Source organism: Perca fluviatilis, chromosome 18, assembly GCF_010015445.1.
Source record: "Perca fluviatilis chromosome 18, GENO_Pfluv_1.0, whole genome shotgun sequence".
In the NCBI taxonomy this organism is placed as follows: domain Eukaryota; kingdom Metazoa; phylum Chordata; class Actinopteri; order Perciformes; family Percidae; genus Perca; species Perca fluviatilis.
The window spans coordinates 6,866,280-6,892,753 of NC_053129.1; the positions used below are offsets into that span (position 1 = coordinate 6,866,280).

Below are 26,474 nucleotides of genomic sequence, written 5' to 3' on the forward strand. Positions count from 1 at the left end.
GACAAACATTCCAATCTGGTACTCCGTTCCATGGATTTTCACCCAGGAAGTAGTGGAGACACTAGACACATTCAAAGTTTGACAAGACCTCAAGACCACACTGCCCTCCAGATCGCTAGTTGAGACATGTTTAACAGGACCAAACTGTAGTCTTTTGAAATAAAAATTCTCCCAATGAAAAGCCAACTGATGCTGATGTTTCTTGACTAATGTTTTGGTTAAGTTTTTAAAATTCTTCACCGACTTCTTGAAGAAGTTGTGCTTGCCTTCGAACCGCATACACCACATGTGTATAAGTGGACCTATTTTCCTAATACATCTGGGGTAGTGTATCATCAGATGATGCTTTGGGATGAGCCTCTTATCTGTAAACACCAACTTAAAAAGTTTGTGATGGTCAGAAATGAGGTGCTGCAAATAATAAGTCATACCATCTGTTATTTTTGGTGACAATACAATGTTGACGATCTGAATCAAAAGCACAATCACATTCCAATAATTGTTATTCTGGTCAACTAGGTCTCCAAACATCAAGGGAGTATTTTGCAGGAGGCACCAAGACTGGATGGCATTGAGCCCGAGGTCATTGCTGTCATCATTAACTTTGACTCCACTGGGTCTGTTCTTTCTCTCACTGTATCCATAGTTAAAGCTGTGAATCCTTTGAGAGAGGGCGTTTAAAGAAATGAAGTCCTTCACCAAATACTGAAAAAGAAGCTTTAACTCATACTGTACTACACCTTCTAGTAGGTCGTGCATAATATCCACTGCATAATTGTCTGAGGAATGAAAAAAGTGCAGTGCATTTAGGGGACAGGTTCTCTTAACCAAATGAGTGAACTAGAGTGGGAATTTGGACCATGGCATTGCAGTGTTCTGAACAGAGCTCCTTTGTGCGAAGAATTAAGTCTGGGTCATCCTCACTAAAGACTGACTGCAAACGTGTTTTGTCAGTTAAACAAAATCGACAACAGTATGTTGCACTGAACGATTCAACCATACCAAAAAGTCCATGCATAGCTAAATTATCCCCAGTAACCTGAATAACAGACCCCTTTAATGGTGTATCTGAAAAGGGCACCTGGATTCCCTGTGTCTCCAAAACTTTTAAGTCATGAACAAGAGGCTGTAGGATTGGATCAAAACCATACTTCTTCAAATCCTCTGAATGAAAAAGCGCCACAAGATGAATGTTCATCAAAACTGAATTCAGCTTCATTGGCAAATTTCTTAAAATAAAGTAAACACAGCCAAGTTTGTGAATTCCCTTTTTAGATCCTAGCGGATTGGCCGTTTCAAAATCATCATAATAAAGCTGAATTTGAAGAGCATGTTCTTGCTGTGAAAATAATGGATGATTTCTGAAATATGAACCATCATTAATGTCTTTGAAAATGCCATATTCATGATGCTTTACTTGCTGGAAACAGTTGCTGAGTTCCCGGTTGGTAAACATTGACTCAAGAGTTCCCAAAATAGGCACATAAACAAATTTGTCATTAACAGGAATTTGACTGTATACACCAGTAGTTCTATCCTTGCGTAAATCATAACGCACACCAAGAACATGCTCTACTGGTTCAACGATTTTCCATTTTTTCTCAAAATGTCTTTGCCTCTTAGTTTCAGTATTGAAGAATGAAAATGGATTTTCAAGCTGCTCAAAACAGTCTTTAACTTTATGTAGAGTTTGTTCAGTTACCTCAGATGAAAACATTTAAGAACAGTGTCCTGTGCTTGGACATGGAGGTCATTTACAAATTCCTCCATTGAACCAACTAAAGACTGCACAGTACTTTCAGAGACTCCAGATGCTTGTACTTGAGCGACAATAGCGCTACACATATCCAGTAACTGTCTCTTTTCAAGAGGAGCTGGGTAACTGACGAGAGAAACTGCACTTGGCAGTGGATCAGAAACACAAACATTACTGTCAACATTGTCCAAAGGATGAACAGAACTTGAAGCTACACAGTCTCCATGTACTTTCAATAAATGTTTCTTGAATCCACAATATGTGTAAAAAACAGAAGAACACCCATTCTCGCCACATTTCAAATGCAATTTGCGTCCTGGGTACAAAGCATGACTGAACTTCAAATGTTGAAAAAAAACAGAGCAACTTTTGTGCTGTACCTTGCAAATATAACAGGTGAACATTTTCAAACCTCAATATGATCAACTTTTGCCCGGATTTCCTTGACCCGTGGACTCTCTTTTGTAGTGCCGACGTCAATCCCATACACTGTAGTCTGAATGAAGGTGTAGAAGTTGCACAAGGCCTCATCGTAGGATACAGCAAAGACGAAGTGGGCCTTAAACAGTTCATCGAAGGCAGCCACAGCTGTCTGCGCCACGCAGGGAATGGCCTTCTGATCGAGGATGACGTAAAACTTCTGGATACTACTCTTCTTTTGTCAACACAGAGGAGGAAGGGCTGTGCTGATCCAACTCTTTCAAGGAATGTCACCATGCTTGTCCCCACCTAAAAGTGTTGGAGGAGAAATTAGGAACAGTATTTTGTTTGTTTACACACCAAATAGGCAGAAAAATCATTTAGCTGGATAGGCAGGTAACACCTCTAAATGACATGGCACATTAAAAGCAGATCTTTCTGGGATCTACTGAATGTCCATTCAACCAAGGGCAACATACATAAAAAAATAATAAAAAAAACTCTCTCATATTATCTTGGCCTCCTGGATTACAGTGCCACCACAGCAGTGAATACAATATCACCAAATCATTTTATCAGCATTATTTTATGTAAACAATATACTTCAACCATTTGGTCACCAGACTGCAACCCTAAAATATATACAATGAAAATTGAATGATGGATTAAACAAGATGAAATATCCCATGTCTACCTATCTTTCACTAAGAGTTTTCTTTTAAAGGAACATGCCAATATTTTAAATTTTATCCCCCAGAGTTGGATAAGGTGATCCATACCCTTCTCGTCACTGTGCGTGCAGTAACTCAGTCTGATGCACCCACCATTTGCCTAAATTAGCATTAACTCATTGACCAACTAGCCTATCTCCCAAAAGTGACAAAAGAACGCCAACATTGTCCTATTTGCATAATGTGACTAATATAATTACAGTGTGTACAAATTTAAATGTGAAATGATACTCAGCTATTTTCTAAGCATGTACATGCTTGGAACTACATTCTCTTTCAGGCAAAGCACTGCTACTTGGGATTTGCAGAAGTAACACCGGATTAATAGTGCTTCGCCTGAATGAGAACATAGTTCCAAGTATGTGCAGTATATGCTTAGAAAATGCTTAGGTCTCTTTTTACATTGGTATTTATTAGGGATGAGCGAGTACAGCATTATCTGTATCTGTATCTGTTAACCATATGAATTATCTGTATCTGTACTCGGACTGGGCGGGGCCTAACCCGGAAATGGGCGAGATTTAACCCGGAAGTGGGTTGGGTTGTCTTGAAATGGGCGGGGCTTTAACCAGTATGTTATTTTAAGCATGCAATTGATATGGTTGATCAGAAATTGTTATATTTATTGCTGATTAGAAAACTATTTACATGACAGCATCAGCATTGAGCTTCTGATCAATGGTTTTGATCACGATAACAAATTAACTATTCATACCACAACTACCTTTATTTTTTTTTTATAAAATACAGCAAGAAAGTGTCAGACACGGTTTAAAAAAAAAAAAAAAACTCTGATGACCTACAGAGAGAGGGAGAGAGAGAGAGAGTGTTTGTAGCTAATTAATTTGTAATATAGTTTTATACCACTACTTCCTTTATTTTTTTTATGAAATACAGCAAGAAAGTGTCAGACACTCAGTGCGTGAAGTAAAAAAAACTGGTTAGAGCCAGCTGACAGTTAAAAAAAGAAAAAGAAATCTCCGACAGGCAGAGACACAATGTGAGTCGCATTCTACCAAGCACCACGTCTGAACAAACCCACGTTTACCAGAACTCTACTGGTTAATAAGTAACTACTACAAACCGAAGCAAAAAATAAACCTGAAGCTGAAGAAATCCTAAACGTTAACGAAGACCCGCGAACCTGAGTGACTGAGGGAGAGACAGAGTGTTCTGTGTGTGAGTGAGCGGAGCGGAGCGGGACACAGCAACACAATAAATCTGAATGTGTGTAGGGGAGGGGCGCTGTGTGACTAGCCTATCACAGAATGCAGACACAGTCAGCTACCCAATGAGGATTTTTATTCAATCCGAGCACAGATATTGACTCGTATTACTCGTATAATACTTGTACTCGGCAAAAGTGCTTTATCGGTACCGGATACTCGTTTCAGCCAGGTATCCGGCTCAACTCTAGTATTTATGTTGTAACTCTACAAGCCAAAACATGTAAATGGGAAATGTTGGAGTTCTTTTGTTACTTTTGAGAGCTATAAGGCTTGTTGCTGCTGCCCACCTCAATAAGCCATACTAGGCTAATAGTGGGTGTGTCAGACTGAGTTACTGCCAGATAGAGACAAGAGGGGTATGTATCGTCTTATCTAACTCTGGGGGAGATGATGAATAAGCTAATTTCTCTAAATGTTGCCGTGTCCCTTTAACTGCTGTGAGGGGGCAATACACACAGCTGACAAAGAAAGTGACAAATCATGGGTCAATTAAGTGTTCAAAGAGGTGAGGCAACATTCAGTCACCATCTATGTCCTGAACTTACCTTCATGAACTTGACCACATGGTCAGTAGCTTCAGTGGCACTGATTTTCCCATGTCTTTGTCCTTTTGCGGTTGGAGGCAAGAGATGAACGAGCAGGAGGATAGCTGCCAAGTCACTGTCCCAACCTAGTGGATTAGTATGACAAAACCCACATCCCATGAGTATACATAGCTCATGAAGAACACTGGCAAACACAATCCGTGTACACTTACCGTAATCATTCAATTCTTCTTGAGCAGACAGAAGGTCATCCACATGAGTACCAGGGCGAAGGCCTTTGCAGACAGTGATAATCCTAGGTTTGTAGAACGTTGGCCATTTTGCAATAAACTTGCCCGAGACGTCTTCTCCAAATAGCATTGTGAAGTCTTAATCTACCACAGACAGAAACCATTTCAAAACATTTAACCCATTTAATAATTAGTACATCAAGCTAGTCTCTATATATCTTACAAAGCCTGGTGTATCCAAGAATCGGGGGAAGTCATCTAGGATGCCTGAAGACTGGTCTGGATCGTGTAGCATACTCTGACGGTGCTTGAAGGTTGCCTTCATTTTCTCCTTAATGACTGGTTGGTCTGCTGAATGCTTCATCACTGACATCGCTTCTCTGCATTCATCACCTGACAGCTGCTCAGATGTTGATGTCTCACGCAGGGTCTTAGGGCCATGTTGTTCAGCAGACTTGGAGCTCCTCTTGAAGTCACTTGTGGTATTGCGCTGAACCGTTTTCAATCTGTAAGCCAGGTAACCTTGGCCACTGTGAGGATCGTAGTAATGTTCCTGTCAGACGAGGAAACAGAGAAAGACGCACTGTCAATATTAAAATCCATCAAAGCTGTTGTCTGTATCAGGACCTCAAAATACGGCTTCTCTCTATACATAACCAAATTAGACTAAATGAGGGGTTCCTGTTATGTAATACTCACATAACCAGTTGGTGAAGCCGTGTCCTTCAAATTGGGGAAAAGGGTGACTATTCCAAGGGCATAGGTCACGCGGACATTGATTGGTGGGACCCTCCTACACCATAGCAAGATAGGGTCAGTTTGAAATGTAGTTCAAATAAATTTAACATGGCTGGTGTAAAAGCTTGAGAACAGAGAATGGATATTTTGACAAGTATTTCAGTTATGAAGTAGACTATACAACCCCAATTCCTAAAAGGTTGCTGCAAAAAGGACATAAATGTTGACAAATACAAATTTGACTATTTCATGGAAAATATAAGCACATTTTGATTTGGTAGAGGAAGTTGTGTAACAACAAAAAGAGGAACATTTCACAACTAGGTTAACTGGCATCATGATTGAGTATTAAAAAAAAAAAAAAAAAGTCTGTCAGAAGTGCAGATCTGGAGGTAAAGGTTAACCTTTTGTGTGGCCAAATAATGAAACAATATAAGAATGTTTAACATGAACTTGAGAAGAAGTTTGGGGATTTCATCATCTACAGTACATAATATCATGAAAATATTCAGAGGATCCAGAAAAAAAAGGCCATGTCCCATCTTTTTTGAGACGTGTTGTTGGCATCAAATTCAAAATTAAATCTATTTTCCAAAAAACAATAAACCTTTTCCTTTCGACATAATTTGTAAATAATAGCATTTTGTTTTCATTAACATTTTACACAGCATCTTTAACTTACCCATGACTCTCAATCATATCTGCCACCAGGATGTTGACGAGTTTCCTTCTTGTTTGATCAGAAAGGCCTTTGGACGCATTGTACTCTTTGAATATGTCTTCACCCCCGTTTTTTTTATGTAGAGCTACATAGACCATCTGTAATATAGAGGTTGCATGTAAACTTGCTATGCATTTTGAAAATGGTTTGACATTCTACCAACAACTTACATCTTTTGCTGCCTTACTGTCAGGTGGTCCTTCTACCAGTTGCCCTTTCCGTGCTTTGGTGCATTCTGTAATTACAGTGGAGCCTGAACTCACAAACTCAACTGATGAGAATGACCTCACAGACTTAATGGGTGAGAATGACCCCTCATCTGAGCAGAAGGAGGCCTCAGAGACCTCTTTCTCAGTTAAGGGAAGAAAAGGGGGACGGGAGGCAGTTTTATAATATTTAACTTTAGTTGGAAAATAGATTTTGCATAAGGCAACATCACCACAGTTGCCTGATCTTGCATATTTGCTCTCAAACATCTAAAGTTGTACCAATAGCAATATTGTTGTTTATGTTCCTATTGACAGATGTACTGTCACTCTGGACAAAAGCGTCTGCTAAATGCCCTAAATGTAAATGCAATGGGAGGGGTGTTTCTGTGTCTTACCAGAGTCCTCATTAGACACCTTGAAAGATACTGCAGCAGATCTCACTAACTCATCAAAAATGTCAGCATCTACATCAACTCCTGAGGAGTCCTGCAGGTTCACATCAGATTCATTTGGCAGGTTGAATTTAGCTGAAACTGAGATCCAAAACACTTAATTTAATTTCCCAACTATTAACCGTGATACAGTAATTTTGTAAAATTCCTGCATCCCTGCAACTAATACTCGGATGCAGACTATACATGGAAATGCCTCTTTATCTCATTGGACTATAAGACACCTGGTTGTAAGTAATGCACTACTGCGAGAAGGTGGCAGTAATGCACTTAAAAGCTGTTTGGCAACAGCACCACAACCACATCTATATGATATGATGAAATAACTTCAGATAAACTGTCTGGTTCTGTTTTAGAAAATTACATTACATAATCATGAGGTTTATACACTTTGCTGTTAATAATCAAGAACTGACTCGTATTGGCATGCAATAATAGTTGTGATGTGAAAAATCGGTGGGTTACCGTTTTACTTACCTTCTTGAATGAACTGAAAGTAATCATAGCTGTCATCCTTAACTGGTATTCAAACCCATTTCAGGACACCCTTGCACTCCACTTGAACCAGCATTTCTTTGTTAAAAAATAAATAAAATACAACACAAATCTCAGGCCAACAGTTAAACATGCCAATGCACCAGTTTCAAAGATTAAGAATGATTGACATTTACAGGAAACAAGATATTAAAGAATATCACTGGCTATTTTCAGTTCATTATATTTTTCTAGATTTTGTATTATGCCATATTTGCAATTAGCCTGTATAACAAGTATCCTGCAAAATTTGGCAAATCCAAATATGTCCATGGTGACCTGAGCCTGACTCCATACTGCCTAATACTACTACTAAAACAGCCCATTTTCACTTCCACGAAACCCAGCATAGCCTAATCAAATATATTTATATTTATTTGAAATATCTGACTGATGGTCAGTGGGCAAATCTTATTTTCGTTTTGTACTTTAGATTGTATTCTGTGAAAATTAGCAGGCATGCAAGTCAAGCTGTCAGTAGCAACTCTTTGTATTGGGGAAAACGGGAGTATTACAGGAGGCTAAAGTTCATTTGTTGATTTACTACAGCTATATCAGTGTTTCCCACACATAGACTAATTTATTAACGCTATTAAAACACTCAGCGTATTCGTTAAGAGCATGTCCTTTCCCTGCTCTCCCTCCGTCTCTGTCACTAACACGTCTCTCTCACACACACACCCTACCCCGTGCACACCGCGTATATCTCCATGTCTCTCACTACATTCCTTCGCTCACTGCAATCTCAGAATGCCATCCTGTTCTTCCTTTACCTTTCTTCGTTGTTGGTATATTTACTTGATGAACTCGATGAATTCGGTGGTTGGAAGAACATTCTGCTTTTTCCGCAGGCCCTTGACTTCCAGAGACTAGCGAGTGCGCGAAATAGCGCGAAACCGCTAACGTTGATGGGAGGTGTAGTTTTTAATGCTGCATTTGCAACGTCTTTCTACAATTCGCACCAAAATGCTTCGATGTTACGGTGTATTTTTTGTAGACAAATATGGACACGGTTAGAAGTCCATGTCATAAATCACAATCCTGTCACTGATGGCTAGCATATATGTTTTCACTATCTCAGCTTGCAGCAACCAAATGTGGCTACGTTAGCTTAACTTTAGCCAGCTTGCTTAGCTAGTTAGCAACTACGTGCTACTCCCGCCCACTCCACATTGCAACTTTCAAATCTGACAACTAGTACAGCCTAATAAATTCGCTTTCTTTTAAGTCCAACGATATATTCCCGCTTACACAATAGGTTCATTATCAGGGAGTAAACCCTTCACTAACGTTAATGTTATAACCTGAGAGTATTGAGTCATGCTAGAATATTTGCTATAACCTAGCTAGCTAGCTACTACCTAACGTTACCAGATAGTACCGGATATAAGTGGAATTCAATACAAAACAGACGGTTACTTAAATAAGCACAACTTATGAAGCAAATATAAATTATCATAAAATATCATGCGTGTGACTCAGTCAGACAGTCAAATTAAGCACTTACCTTCTACCGTCTTGCCGTCTCGCGTGTGAAAGAAAATGGCGCAGGAGAAAGTTTTTTCTTCTTGCTCACGTCCTGGACAACCGTTACGTGAGGGCGTGGCTTAGATCTGCCTTAACACCGTTGGCTGTATAAAAAAGCTTAACACCTTGATTTGACAACGTAAATAAGTCACAGGCAACACTAGCATTGCTATTTTATAACTGTGTGGTGTTAAAATAACACCAACACTCTTTATTCAACACCGTCCCTAACATTTTAACACTCATATATTCGCTGTGTATGTGCCACTTAAAAAGAGCAACTCTCTAAGACCACTGCTCGAATGCTTGGATGACATAAAGGCCTGGATGGCTTCTAACTTTTTAAGTTTTAATGAAACTAAAACGGAAGTGATGGTTTTTGGTGTCCACACTGGGACCCCTTCTGTCAATCTGGGTCCCTTGGCTCAATATGTCAAGCCAACCGTTACCAATTTAGGGATTAAAATTGACTCAGATATTAAGATGGACAAACAGATTGGGGCGGTGGTTAAAGCAGGCTTTTTCCAATTACGGCAATTAGCCAAAATAAAGCCGATTCTTACTAGACAGCACTTTGAGACACGCCTTTGTGACCACTAGGTTGGATTACTGTAACTCCCTATATGTAGGCATCAGTGCCGCTTCAGTTGCTCGTCTTCAGATGGTACAAAACGCTGCGGCGCGTCTCTTAACGGGAGCACGTAAATATGAGCACATTACCCCCGTTTTAGCTTCACTCCACTGGCTCCCCGTATATTTTAGGATCCAATTTAAAATTAATTTACTTGTATTTAAATCCTTAAATGGTCTTACCCCATCATACTTGTCCAACTTGCTTCACCCCTATACTCCGACCCGCTCACTCAGGTCAGCTGATCAACTGCGCCTGAGTGTTCCTAAAACAAAGCAGAAACTTAAAGGGGATTTTGCTTTTGCTGTGGCAGCTCCAAAAATATGGAATGAGCTACCTCTGCCTATTAGACAGCCTTCTTCACTGTCTACTTTTAAATCTCTTCTTAAAACCCACCTTTTTTCCTTGGCCTTTCCCAGCAGAGGGTGACATTTATGTGCAATTATTTTGACTGTTATACTGTTTTATGTTTTAAATGTAGATGTTGTAAATGTTTTAAATTATTTTACATTTTTTTCTGTACAGCACCTCGTGCAACGCTTTTAAAGTGCTTTATAAATAAATTTGATTGATTGATTGATTTCCATTGTTTCAACAATCACCACTCTGGTTTGGTTGAAATAAATATAACCGATTAGCACATAATGATTTACATGTGGAAATATGCTGGATCTATACACACTGAAAGTATTGTTTATTTTATTGGAGTCTGGTTGGTGCTCTCAAGGATGTTTCTGGTTAAACAAAACAATCTGAGCCGGTCAGTGGCAAAAACAACTTTTAATGGACAAAATTGATGATGCACTTTTGCCCTATAGGATTACATTGCAGCCTGGTTCACAGCTGACGGTGATAGCGATCCCCCAGTGGTGCTGAATGAAAGAGATCACGGTGTTGAAATAGCATGGAGCCAATCATTGTAAATTATCATTAGTTTACTTTTAGTCAGACACTTTGCTTTGTTTGTTAATTTAAGTTGAGTGGAATGTTTGAGCTGTTGTCAGCTCCATAGACTGTCTATGGTTAGCTCAGACAACTGATAGATACATACTGCGCTATTCAATTAAGCAGAGTAGTTGCCGTCTAAGTAGGGTGACGCTCATTCCAAAGCAAAATACTGTATAATTGTTTCAGTTTTATTCAAGGAGTAGGCTTAGGTTGGATTATTTCTGTTTATGAAGCTTAAAGTGCACATAATAACAAAAATATACAATTGATGCAAACCAACAGGAACCCTTGTTTTTTTCTGCTATTTTATATTCATGTTTTATGTGGGTAGCGCACAATAATAATAATAATTGAAACGGGCACCAGCTGATACAATGTCATTTACAACCAGAGTAACCGCAGTTACACTACTGTGCTCCACTCTAAAATCTTACTGAATTGGGCTCAGAATAGAAGCTCTAGAAAGAAATACCTTCAATTGATCATTTATCAGAGATTCCAAGACCAAGAAAGTTTGGATATTGGTCTACAGATTGTTTGTGTCCCTTCCCTTATGTGGGGGTACAACATGAGCCAATTTCCAAATTCTGGGAACTACACCAGATGAAATTGAAAAATTGAAAATATATAGAATATATTTGCTCTGAGATAATATGGACTAAGAGGGTAAGAAATAGAGATCCAAATTGTCCTCTCCAGTACACTTCCTGGGATCGATGGTAAGTAGAGCATCTTTAACTACACTTGAGGAGACAGGCTCTAGGGTAAATGCAGGGCTGCGAGAAACAGAGAATACTTTGTCATCAATTGGAAAGGGATCTAATCCCCCATTTTCAAAAAGGTGACCAGCTGCGACACAATAATTATTAAATGCTAAACTACTCTCTTTATGGTCAGGCAATAAACAGTCATTGACCCTGACCTGAGTAGGATCCTATTCTTTTCTGTCCAATGAATCACATTTTTGAGGGGCTTAAGATGCTCAAAATGTGCACATACATTAGGACTGGTGAAAAATCCTCTCTGGAATCCCTGGAAGTCCTTGACTCGAGTGTTAAAGGAAAAAGTTTTCTTCATTCGTCACATACACAGGACAATGTAGTGAAATTGAATTCCTGCACCACTCTACCTCCGAGCCACAAGCCACCCATGACAAATTATAGCATCAAGTTTCTCAGGGTTGTGGTTAAGCTGACAAACTACTGGTGTTGTTTTTTGTTGTGTAGCTTAAAAGGAATTTAGGAAGAACTTTATTTTTCCATGTGCAACCCTGTACAATGACAATAAATGAACCTTAAGATGTTGCAGCACACATCACACAGTTCATTCTTTCTTTGTTTCAGTGGAAGTCCAGACGAACATGGTCCCACCCAAGAAGGTGCAGCCAGGCATGCTTCAGTCCAGCCTTGTGCATGCCAGTGTGGCCACCATGCAGAACCCAATGGGCTGCTCTCTGCAGCGTCTCTCTGTCTCCTCCCGCCCCCCCAGCATGGTGGCCAGCATGGAGGCGGTGGCTGATGGCTCAGCCACCTTCACCATGATGAAGCTGAAGACAGTGCTGGCAGTGTTTGTGGTGGTAGTAGCCTACCTGGTAGCAGGGGGCTTACTGTTCCAGGCGCTGGAGCAGCCCTTTGAAAATAACCAGAAGATCACCATCACAGCAGAGAAGGCAGCCTTCCTGCAGAAACACCCATGTGTGTCCCCAGATGAGCTGGAGGCTCTCATCAAGGTAAGAGGAGCAGTTGGTTGATACTGCAGCCTTTGCCTGGATGTGGTCCCCAGTGGGGGCTCATGTCTACTGAAACCTGAGCTTCATATCGATCTGACTCCATTCGAGCTCCGAACACACTCCACACTTTGGCAGCCACCCTGGAATTGGATACAAACCACACTGAGCTTTCTAGTACATAAACAGCATTGTAATCTCTCTATAGCTCCCTTTTTTTTATTGATTTATTAGACAGTAACAGAAATAAATGCATAACAAAAATGCCAACACAGTGACATTGTACATTTATCAGAACTGTCGAGGATAACACAAGAAAGTTACAAACTTATTTCCATTGTCGTCCTCGTTGTAGTCTGACAAAGATGTCCAGGCAAGCCACAGATGACTAACAGGTACCTTGTGTACACTCAACCACATCCAAATACAAAATAAATACAAATATATACACTGTAATAATAAATATTCTTTTAAGACTACATAAAAGATTGAATCTAATTAGCATCTAACAACCATTCACCACATGCTCGATTAAAACAACAATCTGACTGGTTTAACTTAATCCCAACTGGGAGTTTGTTCCATTCCATTGCCGCCATGTACAAAAAAGTATTTTGCCCAGAACAGGTCTTAAATCTACACGGAAATATGTCTGTGGCACTACCTCTCGTTGAGTAGCTATGAGAATTTCTAATAAGCTTAAAATAATCTTTAAAATACCTTGGCTCATTCTTATACAAAATCTTTCTTGTTAATCTTAGTTTCAACTGTCTCACCCTGTTTTCAACTGTCAGCCATTTTAATTTCTTAAGTTCAGAAGAGCCAATATGTTCTCTATAGTTGAGATTTAAAATCAACCTGACTAATTTATTCTGTGCCGTTTGAAGTTCAACTTTTATCCTCTTGGGTGTGCTACTGTACCATGTAGTACAGGCATAATCGAAGTGTGGCTGAATTAAAGCATTTGCCAACATTTTTAAAGTTTCTTTATTTAGAAACTGAGCCTTACGAGCCAGGAATTTTATTCTTTGGTTCACTTTTTTGACAACCTTTTGACTCATACTTTCTCCACTAACAGAACTGTCTAAATCACAGCCCAAATATTTAACACAATTTTTAGCCCTTACATCCTTAAAACTCCTTGAGGTTGCATAAGTCTGTGTGTGTGTGTGTGTGTGTGTGTGTGTGTGTGTGTGTGTGTGTGTGTTTGTGCGCGCGTGTGTGCTTAAAGTATAAAAGTAAAAGTAATGTAAGGGGGAAAAAAAAGCCATTATGGACAAAAGCTTAGCCCCCACAGGGGCCTATAGTGCACTACCCCACTTCCACAAAAAAAACATTTTTCTAAAGGCCATAATGACTAGCCTATAATGTTATATTGAAATCATACCTGCAAACTCAGAAGGGCTGAAAAAGGTGACACATATATATATATATATATATATATATATATATATATATATATATATATATATATATATATATACACTACCGGTCAAAAGTTTTAGAACACCCCAATTTTTTCAGGTTTTTATTGAAATTCATGCAGTTCAATGTCTTATTGTACTCTGAAATGAAAGAATAGAACAAATGAACAATTTAAGTTAAAAAGAAATCAATTTATAAACCAAAATATATTCTAAATTTTTGACTCATCAAAGTAGCCCCCTTTGGCAGATATAACAACTGAACACACTCGTGGCATTCTTTCTACAATGGAAATCAAATATTCTTCAGAAATTTCTTCCCAACTCTGTCGCAGAAGTTCCCATAACTGTGTAGTACTTGTAGGTTGCTTTGCTTTCACTTTTCTGTCCAGTTCATCCCAAACCAGCTCAATGGGGTTTAAGTCAGGTGACTGTGCTGGCCACTCCATGCACTGTAAGAACACATATATATATATATATATATATATATATATACTCAATAAAAATGAGGCAACAGATTATAAGCAATATTATTAATTCAATTTCACATGGTTTGGTATTGAGTAAATATTAATTAAATGAGACCCTTAATAGTTATCCATTTAATATGAGTATATTCAAATAGAAAGCAGTACAGAATTAATTATAACCTAAACAAAAATATTGAGTTGATTTGAAAAAGATAAACTCCCTAATGTGTAAATAGTACTAATAAAAATGAATTTAATTCTACATATCAATGATATATAATTGAGTAATAATCATCTACATTAATCTGCACATCGATTTGAATTTAATCAATGCAATGAATTCAATCTAAATATTCTTTCTTAGGAATAACTAGTCTATGGCCCAGAAAGTACAGTACTTAAATACTCAAATAAGAATTTTATTAACAATTCACTTTTGTGCTTTCGACTCATTTTAGTAGTGCTTAATACCGGTATACTTACCGGTACTAATTTCCCATATGATATGAATTTTTCATATACCGTAATACCGGTGCAATGACGTAGAGAACACTACGGCCGAATTGATCTGCGAGTGACTTCAGAACGAGAGCCGTGTTAACTCCGTACCCTTCTCACTCATGGTTGTAAATTTATAATGACAATTAATAACCCACTACTAACTCTCTTTAACAGGATAAAACACCATAGCACACAACTATTTGTGACTTTAACAATTTCTAACACTAATCATTTTACATTTAGCCTACAAATTTACACAGCCGAACGGCATGCTGGGTAACATTATAGCTGCTAGCTAGCTAGGTTGACAGGAAGTGCTTTTCAATTAAAATTTGCCTGATTACATTGATTTGAATTAACTCAATATTCTCTCTTTTTGGGATTAGATAAATATAATGCTTATGTTTTATTTAACTACAATGGGTGGATTTTATTCCAAACATTTTTATTTGAAATTTAATTAAATATTTGCCTCAAAATCAAAAACATAATCATATTGATTTGAATTTTACCTAATACATTCATTCAAATCTACATGACCACAGAATCATTTCTTACAGTGTGTTTTTATGTTTACCATCTTGTTCTGTTTTGCTAAGGTAGTTCTGGCATAGCTTGGACTTATGTTTTGGGTCATTATCTTGCAGTAGGATGAACCCCTGACCAACTAGGCGCATACCAGAGGGTACTGCATGGCGCTGCAAAATGCTGTGGTAGCCGTTTTGGTTCAGGGTGCCTTTCACTCTGTACAAATCACCGACCGTGGATCCAGCAAAACAGCCCCAGACCATCACGCTTCCTCCTCTATGTTTGACAGTTGATGTCACACACTGAGGAACCATCCTTTCGCTTACTCAACGGCGTACAAAAATCCTAAGTGATAAACCGAAGATTTAAAATTTTGAATCATCAGTCCATAACACCTTCTTCCAGTCTTCAGTAGTCCATTGGCAGTGTTTCTTGGCCCAGGCAAGCCTTATTTTTCTTATTCTGACGTCTTAGCAATGGCTTTCTTGCTGCAACTCGACCTATCAAACCTGCAGCTCGAAGTCTTCTCTTTACAGTTGAAACTGAGACTTGCTTATTACAACCACTATTAAAGTGCCCATATTATGCTCATTTTCAGGTTCATAATTGTATTTTAAGGTTGTACCAGAATAGGTTTACATGGTTTAATTTTCAAAAAACACCATATTTTTGTTGTACTGCACAGCTCTCTCTCACTGTTGCAGATCCTCTTTTCACCTGGTCTCTGTTTTAGCTACAGAGTGAGACCTTGTTTCTTCTTCTTCTTCTGTACTATCTTTGATTGCATTCACACATGCGCAGTAGCTCAGATGTAGATCATGTCAGATAGCTAGCTCCATAGACAAAAAAGGTTGTTTCTCCAACTTCGGTCAGTTACAAGGCAGGATTAGCTGGGAGACTTCTTCTAAACGAGGGCACACATGTAAGTAGTTCTTTTGTAGATTATGGTGAACTTGTGTGTGTTGTAGCAGTGCTTTGCTATTGAGAACGAGGTAGCCTGGTAGCAACGTCAGCATGCTAACGGTTGCGGTTATATATATATATATAAATATATAAAGGAGCACCTTGTTAAATTGTATTTGTCTGTTCTGTATGTTAAAAAATATAAAACAATTAAAAGTTGATCTAAAAAATAGGAGCACAAAACGGCGACATTAAAGAATGGCTTGTGTAAGGCCACAGGGTCAAAATGAAATGATTTATTAAAAATGTAATAACAATAACTTATAACAATAACTTATTTCACTAGTAAATTCCTGTTAAACTATAAGAACAACCACTGGATGGGAAAAAAGGTATTTTACAATAACTTGAATGCAACACGAGGCTGGCGAGGCTGAGTTTTTCAGACAACGGCAGCTACAGTCTGGTGTTACAATCCTCTACAGTGAAAAACAGACACACTTTTATACCGTTTACCTGTCAGCATTTTAACCGTGTTTACTCCAGCTGCTAGCTAACGGAAGGCTAACGTTACCTGCTGTCGAGTGTAGTGTTAACTAGCGTCCCGTGCGGCGATGTTTCAGTTCCCTCTAACGTCCGTTTTTTTGGAGCATCAGAGAGAACCGCAGTCATTTAAGTGGCACCTAAATAAGGCACAGAAATCCACTTGCTATTCGGTCCAGTAGATAACGGTCGTTAAGGCACCGGTGCCGTCTTAGCACCGGGTCTGTGCAGGTGCGATGGATCGCGTACAAACCAATTAGGGTGTCAGAATGTTAGATGTTTATACTTCTAATCCAACCACAATCAAATTCACTCTATCCGGATGGCGCGATTTATCTGGATAGTTGTTTTTTTGTGTGTTTTTTTGAACGATGACAAGCCGTAATGAAAACAAGTCAAACTGAAATAGGAGTAACGAAGCTATTTTTAAAATGTAAGGAGTAGAAAGTACAGATAATTGTGTGAAAATCTAATCAGTAGAAGTAAAAAGTCTGCTGTAAAATAATTACTCCAGTAAAGTATAGATACCCAAAATTTCTACTTAAGTAAGGTAACAAAGTATTTGTACTTTACCAGACAGATTTTCACAAGGCAATAGTGTCACAACCATGCTAAAGGCAGTCACAAAACTGTACAGGTGTGTTATTGAGATCAAAATGAAGGCAGAATTCAAAGATGGGATTGGTCCGAGCAAGGGTGCTGGAAACTAGAGCGGTAGAAAGTGGGGAAGGGGCCAGAGTATGAAGGTAAATATGGTGCAAAATGTGAGAGCTTGTAGAATACGATGTGAGAACTTGCAGAACAAAAAATCTGAACATGTATGTTAAAATTTGCACTTGTAAAAAATATTCACACACATATGTGATCTGAATTTGAAGTCACACAAAGAAAAAAAACACGAGAGCTTGTAAAAAAAATCTGAACTTGTAAATTGAAATTTGTACTTGTAGAAAATGTTCACACACCTATATTCTGAATGTGAAGTCACAGAAAAAATATTCACAAATGTGTAGATTGATATTTACATGAACACAACGACAGCTGCAAACTTGTAATGCACTAACATTTACTCGTATACTTTTTTAATACTTTAATAAGCTGGACAACTCTGTCGAGCTTGTTTATGTAGCATGGAAGCTTGGTGGAATAGCAATCTAGCGTTAGCTAACTAACAAGCCAGCCCGCTTCTAAATAAATACCTTTTAATTATCTAAACCCTTTTTAACAGTCAAACTGAAACACTGGCGGTGAGCTCCATCAGTGGGTAACGGGTGCCAAGTTCCACATCCCTGCTGCGAATAAGAAAGAACATCTATGTTCGAGTACGGTGAGCAGCCCTGACCAACTTGCATCCTGGCATCCTCAGGTCATCAGGCATCACGTCAGACTCCAACCCCGTATAAAACAACATACGCCAGAGAGATGACAAAATGCGTAGCTATGTATAACTATTGAACTTTGCTAATGAACTGAGTATGAAAATCAAACAAAATTATCAATGCATTTGCAAAAAAGAGTAAAATTACTGAAAGTAAACAAGCCAGACAGAGCGGGTCAATCTCGCCAGCGTCCCTGTATGTGGCTCATAGTTACAACAGTGGGTATAATGGAATGACGTGATGATGAGGCAGCATGGTGGCTCAAAGGTTAGCACTTCTGCCTCACAGTAAGAAGGTTCTGGACTGGTGTGGAGTTTGCATGTTCTCCCCCGTGTTTGCGTGGGTTTCCTCCTCTTCCCACCATAGAGACATGCATACTAGGACTACAGTTGAAAATTAGCCAACTGGCTAACACTGGCGCATTTACAGAAATGTTGATTAATGTGCATTGTCCTAATCAACTAAACTTACAACAATGTACAGTGGCAATAATAGTAACAGTAAAAAATAGTAGAACTATGACTAATAATTATAGCTGCTGCACATCTGAGGTGGGGCCGGGCATTTTGATGAGGAAGAAGATCATAAAATCTACAATCTTCAATGCATATACGTACAGCATAATCCCTGAGTAAGCATTAGCATGTTTGTTGTACACAACTGGGCCTCAAACTCATAACCTCAGACATCAAGGGCAAGTTATGAGCTTGGTGAACTAACTGACAAGTAAGAAACCATAGACACCTTTGACAATCACCAGGGTTGCTTGAGAAGAAAGATTTAAAACTAGTAGGGATGAGCGATTACAGCATTATCTGTATCTGTATCTGTATCTGTTAACCATATGAATTATCTGTATCTGTATCTGTACTCGGACTGGGCGGGGCCTAACCCGGAGGTGGGCGGGATTTAACCCGGAAGTGTGTCGGGTTGTCTTGAAATGGGCGGGGCTTTAACCGGTATGTTATTTTAAGCATGCAATTGATATGGTTGATCAGAAATTGTTATATTTATTGCTGATTAGAAAACTATTTACATGACAGCATCAGCATTGAGCTTCAGATCAATGGTTTTGATCACGATAACAAACGAACTATTTAGACCACAACTACCTTTATTTTTTTATAAAATACAGCAAGAAAGAGTCAGACACTGCGTGAAGTAAAAAAACTTGGTTAGAGCCAGCTGATGGTTTAAAAAAAACAAAAAACTCTGATGACCGGCAGAGAGAGGGAGAGAGACAATGCGTACGCTTAAAACCCGGCGTACTGGTTATTACTGTTTAAATACTGAGCAGAAAATCGTCGGCAAAAAAAACTTTGAACACCAGCGACGAATGCGTTGATTCTAAGAAGAATCTGAACTGGTCTGTGTTTTGAACTTCCTGGCGGTGCGAACGGAACACCAATAATGTGTGGAACGGAAGGAAGGCTATGGCGCAGAACGGCATTAACACACACACACAACCAATGGACTTTAAAGTGCGAATTCACTTCGAACGCAGTTGCAATCACACAGATATTATTCGTATTATTACTCGAATGATACTTATCGGCAAAGTGCCAGTTTTTAACTCCGACAAACGGATACTTTTCGTTATCCCGCTAAACTCTAAAAACTAGTGTCAAATATTCAGTTATCCAGACAAAATTCTTAAAGTTTTTGTACTTCATCAAGATAACATATCCCTGCAATTTTTTTTTTTTTACAAAGATTGATTGCTCAATAATTGACAACACTGATGTTTAAAGGGAAACTTCACTGATTAGCATTAAGCTTTGTATCAGTAGAAACCTGGTAGTATTTTTGAATGACCATGCTTCCCTCCCTCATGTCCCCCTGAGAGGGGAGATCTCTGTATTGTGGGTCTGGAAAAAGCCTCAGATGACCAATAGACGATTTTTGCGTCATCTGAGGTTTTTGCCCAGAAGGCAAAGACTACAGCCTGTATTAGGAGCCACTTCCGCAGCCCAAAGGGGTTGGACTGTCGGCTTTTTCGCGGAGATTGCCGAGGAAAAAACGAGTATCCCATCTTGAATCCTCGCTTAGCTTCTCAGCAGGAGCAGAAACTGTTCATCCCGACCGAAATTGTAGAACAACAATTATGTGCATTCAAACTACACACACCGTGTACCACCGGGATACATTGGAACACATCGGAGAATATGCAGGACACTTTATTACAGACGCAATACTCACACACACTACGCGAGCTGTGCCTGCCACGGAGACCAGCGGTGGTGATGTCGATTCCTGTGGCCGGTAAAGGTGACCTCATCGGGGGGAGCGTTGAACAAGTGTGCCGTTGGAAAGCTAAGCGCAGCCAGCCATCTGTTCACCAATCCTGCTTGCAAAGTAGTGGCGCTCATTAAACAAACTGGACTACATCCAACTTAGCGAAACTCCCAACGTGAGTTCAGAGACTGCTGTGCTGTGTTTTTGTTGTTGTGGAAATATTGCTGTGGACAATCCAGCCTGCTGCTCGGTCACCGGGTAAGACTACTAGTGGAGGTGGGCTGTGTTACCCCGGACTGCCTGTTGCAGAAATGGGGTGATTTGTATCCAACTAACTGCTAACTGCTGGTGGAGTTTGTGACTGTAAAATGCCGACAATCCTAGCTACATCCCAGGATAACACACCGTTGCCATGCATAGCAGAGTGTTGCCATGGACACAGTTCTGTTCACTCTGGAGCTATCAATCAATCCGCTGAAAGAAGTCCGGATAATGTATCAGCTGTGGCCAAAAAAAAACATGTTTTAAATGTGTAACACCACTTGAGCCACGGTGAAACGTTTTTTCGTGTATATGGTTGAAATGACAATAAAACACACTTGTTAAGTTGATCGTCTCACTGTCTGTCTGTAAAGGGTAGACAAAGCAAGTGCATTCTGGGATTTGGTGTCTTTCATCCATATGAGCCAAAAACACATTTTCTGGTTTATCTCGGCCAAGAAGGCACCAATTTCAATTTTCTTTTCACATTTCTACTACATTAGTGACCCAATTTAAAGATATATTTAGCTTTCCAGCGGTGAAATTTCCCTTTAAAGAGCTTACATAAAAATCTGAAATCTTCCAAACTACTTCTACCATAAAAACAAAATTCATTTATTTTCATGAACATTGGAGATTTATTAAGCGAGAATTTGCAGTAGTTGGTTACAGTACTGTTTACATAAAGCATTTTGATGCACTGCAGGCTCAGTTTTAACCAAATTTCTGTGCAGATCCTACTTGCATCGCCTCCAAGGGTCACTGGATGCGACTTTGCTCCAGGGGGGCTTGGACCCCATTCATACTTGCGTGCAGGTCTAGTTTGTTATTGATATTGCTCACTCGGTTTTTTGCTGTTGTAATCAGTATTTTCTTGGATGTACAATGCAGAGATGTTCAAGAGTCATTTTTTGTAAGTCCAAGTAGAGTCTCAAGTCTTTAAGCTTGAGTCTAAGTCAAGTCTCAAGTCTTTGAGAGGCAAGTTCAAGTCAAGTCTCAAGTCTTTTGCCACAAGTCCAAGTCAAGTCTCAAGTCTCTGGCCATCTGATCTGTCCCTAACACTGTATTGTTAAATCTTATGAATTCGAAGCATGTCCTGTAGCTACCATCCATACAGTACAGTATCAGTTGTAGGAGAACTTTATGGGGTCTACTTATATCCCTCTAGCCCTCGGACCTGGTGAAATATTAAACTAAGGCTGTCACATCATATGGATACAACTATAAAGATACAATTTGCCTGCTCCCAGCATTAGCACAACACTTTGCGATAGTTAGCTTAACTGTGACGATATATCCCTCCGAAAAGCTTTTAGTAGCTTATTTGGGGTTCCCCATTTCACGCGGCTTATATTCATTCTTATATCATTTTACCTTATGAAATTGTGTTTAATGATACATTGATGACGTGTGAAATGAACGTATAAACTACGGTTGTCAAACGATGAATTTTTTTTTAATCACGATTAATCGCTGAATCACTTTTATCACATGATTAAAATTCTATTATTTTGCATTTCAGAACAGTTTTTAAGTACATATTAACAATGGAAAGCAATTATTACCAGTGTATCTTAATTGGGAATCAAATGAATGCAAATAAAGTTACTTTATGAACTTGACTTTAAGATTTGTATTTGTTTATTATTTATTTACTGTAAACAAAAGAAGAAGAAGAAAAAAGAAAAGGTACTAAACAACAGTCAGCAACTTAACAATAGTTAAGGCCATGGTCAAAATTAATAATAATATATTTAATAATAATGTAATAACTATAACAATAACTTATTTCACCAGTAAATTGCTGTTAAACGACAAAAACAACCACCAGATGGGAAAAGGGTATTTTACAATTACTGTGAATGCACCACGAGGCTACCTGTTTTAAGTGAACGCACCGTCTGTGTTGTTTAATTCCGACAACAGCAGCTGCTGCGCTGCAGAGCAGACTGTTAGGTCCCGGTGTTGGAATCCTCTACAGTGAAACACAGTCACACTTTGCACTGTTTAACGTCAGCATTTTAACCGTGTTTAATCCAGCTGCTAGCTAAAGGTAGGCTAACGTTACCTGCTGTCAGGTGTAGTGTAAAGTCAGGCACCGAAATGAGGCACCAAAATTTTCGTTCTTATTTGGTCTTGTTACTACCGTTTAGGTCGGCACTTTTCAGTACCCAACCCTACTTACCAGAGTCAATATAGTGTGCAGTAACTTCTTAATAATTCTGATTACTCACTGAAATCCAGTGATTTGCACTTTGGTTTCAATAACAGGTCGGCGAGTAGCTCGTAGGTGGTAGCTCAAGCTTGATGTGCTTTGGTGATATTTTAATTCGGCTTTACACAATGTGGCTTTCGACTTGTCTACGAGCCGTCCGGGAGTTTTGGAAAATAAAAAGCGCCATTCAGAATTGTGTTGCTGCTGCATTTCTCCATCATGCCTGCAGTCTGCAGCAGTAGGATGTGTTATGAGGAAGTTTGGCAGCTTGATGATAAGTAAAGATGCGGCAAAGGGTCAAAATATTAGCCTGTTAGGCACGACGTGAAGCTGAGTGTAGTAAAAATAAATTAATAAATGGTGGCATGCGATTAATGCGATTAAAAAAAATTAACGAGTTATGCTCGGTCCTTAATCGCAACGCGATTAACGCGTTAATGCTGACGGCCCTAGTATAAACGTAAACATATATGCTAAATGTAACATCTCTTTCACTCAAAAAAATATCAGACACACAGCACACATACAGAATATATATATATGAAATAATAGGATACAATATACATAAAATAATAATAGGATAGAATACAAGAACAAATAATTTAAAATATATACAAGTTGGGAATAAAAATGTACAACTACTTAACTAGTATTGATAAAGATGAAGATAAACCTATTGTGTTGCTGTGTCCCGCTCACTCTGCTCACTCACACACAGAACACTGAGAAGAGAACAGCCCTCTCTCTCTCTGTCTCTCCCTCAGTCACTCAGGTTTGCGGGTGTTTTCACGTTTAGGGTTTCTTCAGCTTCAGGTTTGTTTTTTACTTCAGTTTGTAGTACTTAGCCTAGTTATTAACCAGTAGAGTTCTGGTAAACGTGGGGTTTGTTCAGACGTGGTGCTTGGTAGAATGCGACTCACGTTGCGTCTCTGCCTGTCGTAGATTTTTTTTCTTTTTTAAACCGTCACTGTCTGACACTTTCTTGCTGTATTTTATAAAAAATAAAGGAAGTAGTGGTATAAAACTGTATTACAAATTAATTAGCTACACACACACACACACACACACACACACACACACACACACACACATACCTGGTGTGGAAATAAAAAAAAGTAAAAAAGAACCAAAAAAATAATAAATCACACTGATCATAAAAAAATTAAAAGTAAAAAAAAGAAAGTTATGTTGAGTATGAAAACTCTTGTTCATTACATTTTACTTCATAATTGCAACCGCATGTGTTGTATTCATTGTTGCAAAACTTGTTCTGTCTATAGTTCGTTTGTTATCGTGATCAAAACCATTGATCTGAAGCTCAATGCTAATGCTGTCATGTAAATAGTTTTATAATCAGCAATAAATATAACAATTTCTGATCAACCCATATCAAATGATGCTTAAAATAACATACTGGTTAAAGCCCCGCCCATTTCAAGACAACCCGACCCACTTCCGGGTTAAATCCCGTCCACTTCCGGATTAGGCCCCGCCCAGTCCGAGTACAGATACAGATATAGATCATTCTTATGGTTAACAGATACAGATAATGCTGTACTCGCTCATCCCTAGTTTGTACAGTGACCTCCTCTTAACCACAGCGTCAAATGTGTCCTGTTTGCAGCCAATAACGGAGCCAGCTTTCCTGATCAGTTTGTTCAGTCTGGTTGTGTCGCTGGCTCCGATGCTGCTGCCCCAGCAGATGGCAGAGGAGAACAGAGCGCTGGCCACAACAGACTGGTAGAACATCTCCAACATTCTGCTGCACACGTTGAAGGATCTCAGCTTCCTCAGGAAATAGAGTCTGCTCATCCCCTTCTTATAAACAGCAGTGCTGTTGATTTTCCAGTTCAGCCTGTTGTTGATGTTGACACCCAGGTATCTGTACTCCTCAACCATGTCCACATCTCCACCCAGAATGCAAAGTGGCTGCGGAGCCGTTCCCTTCCTCCTGAAGTTGATCACCATCTTTCTGGTCTTATCCACGTTCAGCAGCAGGTGATTCTTACCAGTCCACTCCACAAAGTTGTCCACCATTTGTACTCTCCCTCCTGTCCATCCCTTATACACCCAACAACTGCAGAGTCATCAGAAAACTTCTGTAGGTGACATGACTCTGAGTTGTACTGGAAGTCTGTGGTTTATAAGGTGAACAGAAAAGGAGACAGCATAGTCCCCTGTGGAGCCCCTGTACCACTCACCACCACATCAAACAGAACACGGTCCAGACGGACAAACTGTGGTCTGCCTGTCAGGTAGTCAGTGATCCAGGAGACACCCATCATCCATCTGCAGCTTCTCACCTAGTAGCAGTGGTTGGATGATGTTGGTGCAATGGAGAAATCAAAAAATGTGATTCTCACAGTGCCGCCACCGCCATCCAGGTGCAAATGAGCTCGCTGCAGAAGATAGATGACCCCACTCCCAGACAAGGCTGGTAAGCAAACTGTAGAGGTTCCAGAGAAGATCTCACCTGCAGCCTAAGGTCAGCCAAAACCAGCCTCTCCAGCACCTTCATCACATGGGATGTGAGAGCCACTGGGCGGTAGTCCTTGAGGCCAGATGGAGTCGACTTCTTGGGGACCAGGACAAGGCAGGACGTCTTCCACAGCAGCGGCACCATCTGCAGGCTCAGTTTGAAGAGATACTGGAGAACAACAGACAGCTGACTGGCACAGGTCTTCAGGACCCTGGGGCTGATGCTGTCCGGGCCGGCAGCCTTGCACTGGTGAAGCCCCTCCAGCTGTCTCCTCACCTGGCCAGGTGTGATTGAAAAGCAGGGAGGGTGCTTGAAGTGTCTATGGGGGAGATGAAATGCGCTGTAGTGGTGGGGGGAGTGGGCAGACCACAGGGTCTGCTCGAGGACAGTTTTACAAATATAAAAACTTCATGGATTAAAAATTCATAATAGAAGGAGTGTTATTCTACCTTGTTTGCAGTTTGTGCCCTGTCAACAGTTTTACAGTCATCCCTTTTATAATTGTGGGAATGGGGAAAATGCTTTTTGGGCCACTGGGGATTTTTTATTGCAATATACAAAATAGTGGCCACTGGAAAAAAAAAAAATCTGCAAGAATGAATCTGTAATATAAAACACATAACACAAATACAAACATAAGATTTATAAACTCACAAAAACAATTTGCAAATATAAAAAGTGTTGGTAATTCGTAAGGTACAGATTCAGTCATTGGCAAATTATCAAATATGTTTTATTAATTAAAAATTATTAATTATTAATAAAGTTATGAATATGGTTATTAATAACTTTATCAAATCAACAAACAATCAAAACAGGCCACCATCCTGCAAAGGCAGGGACCAATAGTCAAACTGAAATAGTCCCATTAGGTGGTATTCCTTTAAAATACAGATCTTAATTAATTTGATTAATTTATCTAGTAGTCTTTAAAGGAATAAAAGGAAAGAATGAATTCGAGCACTGACCTGTGTTCAACCAGCAATTATTACAATAAGTACACAAATAATCACAAACAACTGCTAATTAAAGTATAGTAGAATTTATCCATCCATTCATCCATTCTTCGTCCGCTTATCTGGTGTCGGGTCGCGGGGGGAGCAGTTCCAGGAGGGGACCCCAAACTTCCCTTTCCTGAG

General features: G+C 39.4%; 1 protein-coding gene and 1 long non-coding RNA gene across 2 annotated transcripts in view; one reads left to right on the forward strand and one right to left on the reverse strand.

Annotated features, from left to right (window-relative positions):
* kcnk10a (potassium channel, subfamily K, member 10a) overlaps nucleotides 1-26,474 on the forward strand; it is a 151,944-nt gene that overhangs the window by 12,278 nt on the left and 113,192 nt on the right. Inside the window, exon 2 of the mRNA XM_039781978.1 lies at nucleotides 12,015-12,400. Within this exon, the coding sequence (XP_039637912.1) occupies nucleotides 12,015-12,400 (386 nt within the window). The remainder of the gene's footprint in view (nucleotides 1-12,014; nucleotides 12,401-26,474) is intronic.
* On the reverse strand, nucleotides 2,196-4,965 carry LOC120546804. Its single transcript, XR_005636949.1, has 3 exons — nucleotides 4,894-4,965; nucleotides 4,682-4,806; nucleotides 2,196-2,485 (listed from the first exon to the last, which is right to left on the reverse strand). It is a non-coding gene; the product is annotated as an uncharacterized LOC120546804 (long non-coding RNA).